General features: G+C 62.6%; 2 protein-coding genes across 2 annotated transcripts in view; both read left to right on the top strand.

Moving 5' to 3' along the window:
• The first annotated feature begins 160 nt into the window (after nucleotides 1–160).
• Nucleotides 161–6,610, top strand: MRPL9 (mitochondrial ribosomal protein L9). The gene is made up of 7 exons (XM_041476464.1): nucleotides 161–335; nucleotides 1,765–1,924; nucleotides 3,270–3,394; nucleotides 4,124–4,174; nucleotides 4,257–4,358; nucleotides 5,205–5,298; nucleotides 5,666–6,610. The coding sequence occupies exons 1-7, from the start codon at nucleotides 213–215 to the stop codon at nucleotides 5,785–5,787; spliced, it is 777 nt and encodes a 258-aa protein (XP_041332398.1). The 5' UTR covers nucleotides 161–212; the 3' UTR covers nucleotides 5,788–6,610.
• A 2,074-nt stretch (nucleotides 6,611–8,684) lies between these two features.
• The window catches only part of CELF3 (CUGBP Elav-like family member 3), a 10,485-nt gene continuing 7,412 nt past the window's right edge, over nucleotides 8,685–11,757 (top strand). The window contains 1 exon segment of the mRNA XM_041476463.1: nucleotides 8,685–8,903. Within this exon segment, the coding sequence (XP_041332397.1) occupies nucleotides 8,685–8,903 (219 nt within the window).

Raw genomic sequence — 11,757 nt, 5'->3', positions numbered from 1 at the left:
AATAAAGTTGAAGGTTTCTCAGCGCTCCGTCCCCGCCGCGGCGGCTCCCGGCGGGAACCGGGCGCAGGCGCGCCGCGGGCAGCCCCCGGTGGGGTCCTTGCGCTCCGGTGCGCGCGTCCCGCGCAGGCGCGCCAGGGCAGCCGCGCCGGGCTCTGCGCAGGCGCAGTGCGGACAGCGCGGGGTGCTCGGTGCCGTGAGGGAGCGGGGCCGCCATGTTGGCCCCGGGGGCGGCGGGACGGGCGCTGAGCCGGGCCCTGAGCCTGAGCCATGGCCCGGTGAGGGCCGGGACACCGGGAGTGGCGGGGCAACGGGCCCTGAGCCTGAGCCATGGCCCGGTGAGGGCGGGGGCACCGGGAGTTGCGGCGGGGGGCGTCTGAGGGTGGGTACCGGGGGAGAGGGACGGGCTTTGACCCAGAGCGGAACGGCTCCGTCGGTAGCGGGGGCGGCGGGATGGGCCCTGAGCCGGCCCCGTAACCTCGTTATGGAACCCTATAGACCCCATTGACCCTATAGACCCCATAACCCCATAGCCACATTATAGAACCCATAGACCCCATAACCCCGTTATGGAACCCTATAGACCCCATAACCCCGTTATGGAACCCCGTAGACCCCATAACTCTTTTATGGGACCCTATAGGCCCTATAACCCCATAGCCACATTATAGAACCCATAGACCCCATAACCCCGTTGTGGAACCCTATAGACCCCATAGCCCGGTTATGGAGCCCTATGGACTCCACAGCCCTATAGACCCCATAAACCCCATAACCCCATTATAGAACCCCATAGACCCCGTTATGGAACCCTATAAACTGCACAGCCCCTATAGACCCCATAACCCCATTATAGAACCCCATAGACCCCGTTATGGAACCCTATAGACCCTATAGACTCCCTAACCCCATAGCCACATTATAGAACCCATAGACCCCATAACCCCGTAGACCCCGTTATGGAGCCCCATAGACCCCATAGCTCTTTTATGGGACCCTATAGACCCCATAGCCCGGTTATGGAACCCTATGGACTCCACAGCCCCTATAGACCCCATAACCCCGTTATAGAACCCCATAGACCCCGTTATGGAACCCTATAAACTGCACAGCCCCTATAGACCCCATAACCCCATTATAGAACCCCATAGACCCCGTTATGGAACCCTATAGACCCCATAGGTCTGTTATGGAGCCCTATAGACCCCGTTATGGAACCCCATAGACCCCATAACTCCTATAGACCCCACAGCCATCCTTATGGAACCCTATAGACCCCATAGCCCCGTTATGGAACCCTATAAACCCCACAGCCCCTATAGACCCCATAGATCCCACGAGCACACTCTAGAACGTTCCATACCCGCGGGGCTCGGTGCCCCATCCCAAGCCCTGCTCCCATCAGAACCCTTTAGAACATTCTGGAACCCTGCAGAGCTCAGTGCCCCATCCCCATCCTGAGGCCTGTTCTCATCAGAACCCTTTAGAACCTTCCAGAACCCCTCAGGGCTCAGTGCCCCGCTCCCATCAGAAGGTTCTGGAACGTTCCGTGCCCGCAGGGCTCGGTGCCCCATCCCCATCAGAAGGTTCTGGAACGTTCTGTGCCCGCAGGGCTCAGTGCCCCATCCCCATCAGAACCTTCTGGAACGTTCCGTGCCCGCAGGGCTCGGTGCCCCATCCCCATCAGAACCTTCTGGAACATTCCGTGCCCACAGGGCTCGGTGCCCCATCCCCATCAGAAGGCTCTGGAACGTTCCGTGCCCGCAGGGCTCAGTGGTGGTGGAGCGCGTGTGGCCGGTGCCGCTGGGCCGGGTGGGAGCGGCGCCCCGGCTGCACCCGCGGCGGCACCGGGTGTACCGGCTGCTGCGGGACGGGAAACACCTGCCCCGGGGCAACATGGAGCTGCTGCTGAGCCGCGCCGTGCAGGGTGAGCGGGCATGGGGAACGGGCAGGGGGAGCGGGCAGGGGGAACGGGGCCGGGGGTGCCTCATTCCTTGGGTCTGGGGGTGCCTCATTCCCTTGGGGTGCCTTGTTCCCTGCAAGCTTCTCATTCCTTTGGGGTGCCTCATGCCTTGGGAATCCCTCTTTCCCTGGGGTCTGGGCGTGCCTCATTCCCTGGGGGTGCCTCATGCCCTGGGGTGCCTCATTCCTTGGGGTCTGGGGGTTCCTCATGCCCTGGGGGTGCCTCATTCCCTGGGGTCTGGAAGCTCTTCATTCCCTTGGGGTGCCTCATGCCCTGGGGTCTGGGAGCTCCTCATTCCCTTGGATCTGGGAGCTCCTCATGCCCTGGGAGCTCCTCATGCCCTGGGAGCTCCTCATGCCCTGGGAGCTCCTCATGCCCTTGGGGTGCCTCATTCCCTGTGGGGGTTCCTCATGCCCTGGGGGTGCCTCATTCCCTGGGGTCTGGGAGGGAGTGCCTCATTCCCTGGGGGTGCCTCATGCCCTGGGGTGCCTCATTCCTTGGGGTCTGGGGGTTCCTCATGCCCTGGGGGTGCCTCATTCCCTGGGGTCTGGAAGCTCTTCATTCCCTTGGGGTGCCTCATGCCCTGGGGTCTGGGAGCTCCTCATTCCCTTGGATCTGGGAGCTCCTCATGCCCTGGGGTCTGGGAGGGAGTGCCTCGTTCCCTGGGGGTGCCTCGTTCCCTGGGATGCCTCATTCCCTGGGGGTGCCTCATGCCCTGGGGTCTGGGAGCTCCTCATGCCCTTGGGGTGCCTCATTCCCTGGGGGTGCCTCATTCCCTGGGGTCTGGAAGCTCTTCATTCCCTTGGGGTGCCTCATGCCCTGGGGTCTGGGAATTCCTCATTCCCCAGGAGTTCCTCATTCCCTGGGGATCCCAGGAGTTCCTCATTCCCTGGGGTCTGGGAGTTCCTCATCCCCTGGGAATCTGGGAATTCCGTGTGCCCTGGGATCCCAGGAGTGCCTTATTCCCTGGAAATCCAGGAATTCCTCATTCCCTGGGGTCTGGGAATTCCTCATTCTCTGGGCTCTGGGAGCTCCTCATTCCCTGGGAATCCCTCATTCCATGGGGTCTGAGTTCCTCATTCCCTGGGGATCTGGGAATTCCTCATTCCCTGGGATCCTGGGATTTCCCAGCATTCCCAGCTGAGTTTTGACTCCCAAACCCAACAACCCCATGGAATTTCTCTTTAATTTCATAGAATTTGATAGAAAATCCCTGGAATTTACCCCGCTTTGGGCTTTACCCCCCAGGCTGCCGTGGCAGCTGGGATTCCCCAGCATTCCCAGGTGACTTTTCCCAATTTTCTGGCAGACCTGGGCAGCCGTGGGGACGTGGTGAGCGTGAGGAAGAGCCTGGGCAGGAACAAGCTCCTTCCCCAGGGCCTGGCCGTGTACCCCTCCCCGGAGAACCTGCGCATCTTCCAGCAGGAGAAGGAGGTCAGCAGCTCCTCAGGGAGCCTCTCCAAACCTTGGAAAACCCAGGGAAAAGCAGGAATTGGGGCTTTAGAGGCTCTTTGGGATCAGCCCACACGCCTTTCGGGGGATTTTTGGGATGGGAGGAGCTGGTTGCCTTAGGAATGCAATCCCAAATTGAGCCTTGATCCCTAAAAAATTCCTCTGGGGAGCCCAGGAGGGTTTGGGATGAGGGGAGAGCCCTCCTGGCCTTGCCAAGGGGTGATTCCTTCCTCCTGATCCTCCTCCATCCCTGAGCTTTTCCCTTTTATCCTCCTCAATCCCTGTTTTTCCCACTTTTCCTCAACCTCTTTTCCTCCATTTCTTTTCCTCAATCCCCATTTTTCCCATTTATCTTTATAAATCCCATTTTCCCTCCTCAATCCCAATTTCCCCCATTTTCTCCTCTCAATTCTATTTTTTCCTTTTTTGTCTCCCAAATCCCATTTTTCCCCATTTTCTTTTTTAAGTCACCATTTTTTCTCCCATTTCCCCTCCTCAATCCCATTTCCCCCGTTTTCTCTCCTCAATCCCATTTTTTCCCCCATTCCCCTTCCTCAATCCCATTTTTTCCCCCATTCCCCTTCCTCAATCCCATTTTTTCCCATTTCCCCTCCTCAATCCCATTTTTTCCCCCATTTTCCCTCCTCAATCCCATTTTTCCCCCATTTCCCCCATCCCATTCCCCCCTAATTCCCATTTTCCCATTCCCAGCTGGCGCAGCAGGGGAAGCTGGAGGAGCCCCAAACCCAGAGCGGGCAGAAGGTGAGTGGGGTCCCCCATCCCGAAAACCCCAAAATCCTGGGAATTCCCCCCAGGAATTCCTGGATCCCTTTCCTTTTCCCAGACCCTGGAATTCCTGCGGCGCTGCCGGCTCCAGGTGGGGATGAAGAACAACGTGAGCTGGGAGCTCAACCCCGACATCGTGGCCCGGCACTTCCTCAAGAACGTGAGCAGGATTTGTGGGGTTTTGGGATTTTTGGGGTTTTTGGGATTCCCAGGGCCAAATCCCAGGGTTTGGGCTCATTCCCAAAGGATTTGGGGGATCCAGGCCAGCCCTGCTCCCGGGATTTGGAGTGACTCTCTGGTTTTGGGGCCATTTCTGGATTTTGGGATCATTCCCATGTTTTGGGGCCATTTCTGGGATTTGTGGCCATTCCTGGATTTTGGGGCCATTTCTGGGATTTGGGGCCATTCCTGAAATTTGGGGCCATTTCTGGGATTTGTGGCCATTCCTGGAATTTGGGGTCATTCCCAAAGGCTTTGGGGTTTCCACAGGGTTTGGGGGGCTCTGTCCATCTCTGCTCCCAGGATTTGGGGTCATTCCCAGGATTTGGGGTCATTCCCAAAGGGTCTGGGGGGCTCTGACCTGCCTCTGTTCCTGGGTTTTTGGGGTCAAATCCCAGGATTTGGGGTTCCCAAAGGATCTGGGGGGGCTGGCATGGGGCTGTGGGGGGGTCTGGGGGCTGTGCCTGCCCCTGCTGCTGGGATTTGGGGTGAGACCCCAGGATTTGGGGTGGAATTTGGGGTGAGAGCCCAGGATTTGGGGTGAAACCCTGGGATTTGGGGTGAGACCCCTGGATTGGGGGTGAAACCCTGGGATTTGGGGTGAGAGCCCAGGATTTGGGGTGAGACCCTGGGATTTGGGGTGAGAGCCCAGGATTTGGGGTGAGACCCTGGGATTTGGGGTAAGAGCCCAGGATTTGGGGTGACACTCTGGGATTTGGGGTGAGGCTGTGGGATTTGGGGTGAGACCCCGGGATTTGGGGCCATGCCTGCTCTGTTCCCGTGCCAGCTCGGGGTGTTCGTGCCCCCCCACGCCCTGCGGCTGCCACCAGAGCCCATCACACGCTGGGGACAGTACTGGTGTGACGTCACGGTGAGGGGACACAGGGGACACAGGGGAGCCCTTGCACCCCATTTCCCCCTCATTCCCTCCCCATTTCCCCCAATTTCCCTTCCACTTTCTCCCTGTTTCCCCCTCACTTCCACCCCATTTTCCTCTCCCATCCCCCCGCATTTTCCCCACTCCTCACTCCCAATTTCCCTTTCACTCCCGCCCCATTTCCCCCAGTTCCCCTTTTCACTTTCTCCCCATTTCCCTGTCATTTCCCCCCATTTCCCTTCCCCATTTCCCCCTCATTTCCCTTCCCCATTTCCCCCTCATTTCCCCCAATTTCCCTTCCCCATTTCCCCCTCATTTCCCCCAATTTCCCTTCCCCATTTCCCCCTCATTTCCCCCAATTTCCCTTGGATTTTTTTCCCCGATTTCCCCAGATTTTTCCCCAAAGTTCCTGCACCCCAAAACCAAACGCTTCCGGCACTGGCAGGAGAAGCAGCAGCAGCAGCTGGAGAGCAGCAGGGAGCGGCTCCTCTGACCCCCCCCCAGGGATTTGGGGTCCCCTGAGGTGGATTTGGGGTCCCCAAAATGGATTTGGGGGTCCCCAGAATGGATTTGGGGCCGTTCCCCCCCTCTTTGGGATTCCCTCGCCTCTGTGGAACTCCAGACATCGCCCAATTCCCAGAGCTGCAGCTCAGGAATTTTGGATTCTCCTGAGCCCCCCCAGATCCCCCTGAACCCCACTCTGCTCCAGGGGGGGTCCCTGGGGTGGATTTGGGGTCCCCGGGGTGGATTTGGGGTCCCCAGAACAGATTTGGGGCCATTCCCTCTGTTTGGGATCCTCTCTCACCTCTGTGGAACCTCGGACATCTCTGGGTTCCCAGAGCAGGACTTTTGGGTTCTTTTGAGCCCCCCCAAATCCCCCTGAGCCCCACTCTGGTCCAGGGGGGTCTGCGGGATGGATTTGGGGTCCCCAGTGTGGATTTGGGGTCCCTGGGATGGATTTGGGGCCATTCCCCCCTTTGGGACCCTGTAGAAAAGAGGGTTCAGTGAAATTTTGGGGGACTCTGGAATTCCTGTGACACCCCCTTGAACCCCAAAATCTTGGGGGGTCCCCGGGATGGATTTGGGGGGTTCCCCCTTTGGGGTGCTCCAGGATCCGGAGCAGGAATCCCCCCAGAAAAGGGGATCAGGATTTTTTGGGCGATCCCAGGATTTTTTTGGGGGGTGGTCCCAAACTTTTGTGGGGGTCTCAGGGATTTTGGGGGGATCTCGAAGTGTTGGGAGCTGTAGGATTTGGGGAAGAAAAGGCCAAAGGTTCCTGGGAGATTTCCCAAAAAAAGGGAATTTTGGGATCGGAATTTCGGCTGTTCTGAGTGAATTATTGGGGGCGGGGCCCAGCTGGGGAAGCCCCGCCCCCTCGGCCAGGTGAGCGCCGTGTCCCCAAAGTGCCACCGCGGGATGTCCCCAAAGCCACCTGGCCTGTGACCCCAAAAGGGGGGTCCCCACCTGCCCCGTGTCCCCCCAGGTGTCACCCTCGGGCCGGGGGGGGTGTGGCGGTGCCACCTGGGGCTGTCACCGGCTCGTTGCCATGACAACGGCGGGGGGGACACACGGGGACACGGCTGGGGACAGCGGGGCGTGACAGGAGGAGACATGAGGCGGGGGGACACCGCGAATGCGCCTTCCTGACCTACTGCGCCCGCGAGTCGGCCCTGAAGGCCCAGAGCGCCCTGCACGAGCAGAAAACCCTGCCGGGGGTGAGTGGGGGGGCGTGGGGACCCCCCCCGGGACACCCCCAAATCCCCCCTGTGAGCCTCCAACCCGGGACACCCCAAAATCCCCTGTAAACCCCGAAAAATCACAATGAAACCCCAAAAATCACAGTGAAACCCCCCCAAAAATCACAGGGAAATCCCAAAAATCACAATGAGACCTCAAAAATCACAATGAGACCTCAAAAATCACAGTGAAACCCCCCAAAATCACAGTGAAACCCCCCAAAAATCACAGTGAAACCTCAAAAATCACAGTGAAACCCCAAAAATCACGCAGAAACCCCCCCAAAATCACCTATAATCCCCCCAAAAATCACCCTTAAATCCTCCAAAATCACCCCTAAAAATCACCCTGAAACCCCCCCAAAGTGACACCGGGACACCGTGGGGGTGACACCGAATTGGGGACACCAAGACACGGAGGGGGTGACACCGAGGAGGGACACGGTGTGGGGGTGACACTGGCGGGTGGCACCGGCCTGGGGACGCCGGGACACGGGCGTGGGAGGTGACACGGGAGGGAAGGGGGCGGGGCTGACTTCAGCACCGGGGACAGCACCGGGAGGCGACAGTGCCGCGCAGGGGGGGAGGGGACACGCGTGGGCGGACCCCGGACCCTCCCCCCGTGCCCCCTCCGCGCGTGCGCGCGGGAGCGGCCCCGGGCCCCGCCCCCTCCCCAAAACATCCCCAACCCCCCCCCTACCCCCCCCCGGCCCCGGCGGGGCCGTTACCGGAGCCCGGAGCCCCCTCCCGGTTCCCGGTGCCGCTGGTGGTGCCGGTGTTGTGCCCGGTTCCCGGTTCCGAGCGCCCCCTCCCCGTTCCCGGTTCCCATTCCGGTGTTGCCGCCGCTGCCCCGCACCCCACGGACGGTCCCGGTGCCCGTTATCCGGTGCTTGGCCCCCGGTTCCGGTAGCCGGTTCCCAGAGCCCCATCCCCGCTCCCGGACTCCAGGTCCCGCTCTTGTCGCCGGTGCCGGTGCCCGGCAGCCAGAACCCCGTGCCCCGGTGCCGGTGCCCGTTATCCGGTCCCGGTTCCCGGTGCCGGTCCCTGTAGCCGGTCCCCAGTTCTCCGTCCCCGGTCCCGCTCCCCAGGCCTCGGTGTCGCGGCCGGTGCCGGTCCCCGGTGCCGCTCTGACATCAGCACCGGGCGGGGCGGGGCGGGGCGGCTCCAACCGGGGAAGAAAAGCGTCTCCCGGTGCCGATCCCGGTGCCGGTACCCGGTACCCGGTGCCGCTGCCCCAGCGGCCGGGGGGGCTCGGCCACCACCGGGGCTCTCGGGGACCGGCGGCCGCCGCGGCCGCCATGGACCGAACCGGGCGTTGAGCTCCCCCCGCCCCCCGCCCGGTACCGGGACCCTCCCCGAGGCCACCGGGGCGGTACCGGCGGGGCGGGCGCTCGCAGCATCCACCGGGATTTTGGGGAGCAGCACCCGGGAAACGGCCGGGACGCACCGGGAGCGCCGGGAGCGCCGCCCCCCGGGCAGAGCTGCCCCCGCCCCGCCGCGCCCCGTCCCCGGAGCCGAGCCGAGCCCCGGGGCCGCCTCGTCCTTTGTGTGCGCCGGGGCACCGGGCACCGCCGGGAGCACCGGGAGCCGAGCCCGGGCGGTGATAGCGGGGAGCGGGAGCGGCCCCGGGGCCCGGGGACCCCCCGGCGGCCCCATGAAGGAGCCCGACGCCATCAAACTCTTCGTGGGGCAGATCCCGCGGCACCTGGAGGAGAAGGACCTGAAACCGATTTTTGAGCAATTCGGGAAAATCTACGAGCTCACCGTCATCAAGGACAAGTACACCGGGATGCACAAAGGTACGGGAAGCGGCAACCGGGAACCGGGGATGGGTAAAGGGAACGGCCCCGAGGAACGGGAACGGGCAGCGGGAGTGGGGAAGGGGCAGCGGGCACGGCCCCGGGCAGCGGGGGTGGGTGCGGGGCACGGGCACGGGGGTGTGGGGGCAGCCCCGGGATTCGGCCACCGGTACCGGGAACGGCCCCCAGTACCGGGATCGGCCCCCGGTACCGGGATCGACTCCAGGATATGGCTCCTGGTACAAGGAACGGCCTCCGGTACCGGGATTAGCCCCAGGATGTGGCCCCCGGTACCGGGAATGGCCCCCGGTACTGGGAATAGCCCCCGGTACCGGGAATGGCCCCCGGTACTGGGAATGGCCCCAGGATGTGGCCCCCGGTACTGAGAGCAGCTGCCGGTACCGGGAATGGCCTCGTGATGTGGCTCCCAGCACCGGGGACAGCCCCAGGTGCCGGGAATAGCTCCCAGGATGAGAAATAGCCCCGGGATACGGCCCCAGATACCGGGATCAGCCCCGGGATGTGGCCCCCGGTACCGGGAGCGGCCTTGTGATACGGCTCCCGGTACTGGGAATTGCCTCAGGATGTAGCCCCCGGTACTGGGAACAGCCACGAACACCGGGAATAGCCCCGGGGTACAGCCCCGGTACCGGGCACAGCCCCGTGCCACGGCCTCCAGCACCAGGAACAGCTCCCGGTACCGGGAACAGCTCCCAGCACCGGGAATGGTCCTGTGACACAGCCCCGGTACCGGGAACAGCCCTGGGATGGGGTCCCCGGGACTGGGAACAGCTCCCGGTACTGGGAATGGCCCCAGGATACGGCCCCGGTACCGGGAACAGCCACTGTCAGCAGGAATAGCCCCGTGATAAGGCCTGGGGTACCGGGAACAGCCCCGGGTACAACTGAGGGCACCGGGAACAGCCCCGGTAACCGGGAACAGCCCCAGGAACAGCCCCAGGTACAAACGAGGGCCCCGGTACCGGGAACAGCTCCCGGTAACCGGAACAGCCCCGATGTTGGGAACCACTCCAGATCCAACCTCTGGTACCAGGAGCAGCCCCACGAATGGTACCGGTACAACCGAGGGTACAGGGAACTGGGAACAGCCCCCAAAACAGTGCCCGGTACCGGGAACAGCGCCGGGTACGACCAAGGGCACCGGGAACAGCCCCAGGAACAGCCCCAGCACAGCCAGAGGCCTTGAGCAACACCCACAGCTCAAACTACAGCCGCAGGCCTGGGTACAGCCCCGGGCACCAGGAACAGCCCAGGGTACAGGCGAGGGCACTGGGAACAGCCCCGGGTACAGCCCCGGGCACCGGAACAGCCACAGCCCCCCAGCCCAGCCAGGGTACCCCGGGTCAGGGTGTTGTACCCCAGTGTTGGGGGTGAGGGCGGCTGTGTGGCCACGGGGCAGGCAGGGACTTTGTCAGGTGTGGGGTGTTGTGTCCGACTGTTGTGGGGCTGGGTGAGTGCAGGCTGTTGTTGCTGGGCTGTTGTTCAGGTGTTGTTGGGTTGTTATTGGGCTGGTTTTTTGCTGAGCTGTTGTTGTTAGAGTGTTGTCGGGCTGTTGTTGTTGGGCTGTTGTTGCTAGGAGCTGTTGAGGTGTTGTTGTTGGGCTGTTATGCCTGGCTGTTGTTGCTGGGGTGTTGCTAGGCTGTTGTTGGGGTGTTGTGCCTGGCTGTTGTGCCAGGTGGGCGCCTGGCAGCCGTGCCAGGTGCTGCCGGGTGTTGTTTTGGGTGTTGGTGTCCCGTGGGTGCCCCTTCAGGCGACACCCGGCCCTGGCGGTGTTGGGGTGTCGTGTCAGGGGCTGGGGTTGGTGTCAGGATGTTGTGTCGGGTGTTGTTTTGGGGTGCCAGGCGGGTGTTGGGTGTCACCCCATGGGTCCCTGTGAGGGTGACACCGGCTCCGGGTGTCCGGGTGTAATTTTTCGGAGTCCAGGTGTAATTTTGGGGTGTCTGGGTGTCATGTTGGGGTTTCTGGGTGTTGTTTTGGGGTTTCCAGATGTCATTTTGGGGTGTCCGGGTGTTGTTTTGGGGTGTTGTGTCTGTCGTTGGGGTGTCACGTGGTCACCCCATGTGTCCATGGGGGTGACACCGGGGGTCCCTGGGGATGGGGGTGTCACAGCCGGCGGTGACAGTCACACGGCCCTGCTGCCCACGCCGGGGGTGTCCCCAACCCCTGACCCTGTCCCCAACACCCGGGGGGGTCCCTGAGCCCCCCCAAACCCCCGGCACCGACTGTGCCCCGATGGACACCAAAACTGGGGGGGTCTCGAGGGGTCCTGGGGGGGCATTGGGGTCTCTGTAGGACCCCCAGGGGTCTTGGGGGTGTCACTGCCCCAAAATGGGGGGTCTGGGGTCTCTGGGGGGATTTGGGGTCTCTGGGGGGATTTGGGGTCGCTGGGGGCCATTATGGGGCTCTAAATCCCCCCAAAAATCCCCCACCCCAATTTCCCCCACCTCCCCTTTTCAGAGCCACCCCAGCCCCCACTGAGGGGGGGATTTTTGGGGGGCTGGGGGCGCCCCTGAGCATCTGTGGGGTGTTTAATTAGCGCCGCTAATGAGGGCCTGGCGCTAATGAAGCGCTGCCGGGCGGGCACGGAGACAAAGCCCGGGATTTGGGGGGGGGGGGTCCGGGGGTGCAAGTGCCCCCCACCCCCAATTCATTTTTGGGGGGAGGGTCCTACCTCCCATTCCCTCCCCCCAGCCTGATTTTGGGGTGGTTTGAGGCTTCCTGGGGGGGATTTTGGGGATGAGGGGTGGGGGGGGCAGTTTGGGGGTCCCCAGGGTGGGGAGGGGGCTCGGGGCGATCCCCCCCCACAGCGGGCTCCGCGCGTGTCCCCCCAGGCCCGGGGGGGATTTGGCTTCGCCGGGATAATCCCGGGATTTGGGGCCGTAAATCCGGGGGGGGATTGGGGAGGGG

This window comes from Pyrgilauda ruficollis, unplaced genomic scaffold (assembly GCF_017590135.1).
Source record: "Pyrgilauda ruficollis isolate IOZ18807 unplaced genomic scaffold, ASM1759013v1 scaffold388, whole genome shotgun sequence".
Taxonomy (NCBI): Eukaryota; Metazoa; Chordata; class Aves; order Passeriformes; family Passeridae; genus Pyrgilauda; species Pyrgilauda ruficollis.
The sequence above is the reverse complement of the archived record's forward strand: the minus strand, read 5'-3'. Positions and strand labels throughout refer to the sequence as shown.

What these genes read in the sequence shown, in the direction of transcription:
- MRPL9 (XM_041476464.1), top strand. Translation starts at nt 213, where the DNA reads ATGTTGGCCCCGGGGGCGGCGGGACGGGCGCTGAGCCGGGCCCTGAGC. An exon ending in GCTGAGCCGCGCCGTGCAGG is followed by an intron (nt 1,925 to 3,269) that starts GTGAGCGGGCAT and finishes ATTTTCTGGCAG; the next exon opens with ACCTGGGCAGCCGTGGGGAC. An exon ending in CCCGGCACTTCCTCAAGAAC is followed by an intron (nt 4,359 to 5,204) that starts GTGAGCAGGATT and finishes TTCCCGTGCCAG; the next exon opens with CTCGGGGTGTTCGTGCCCCC.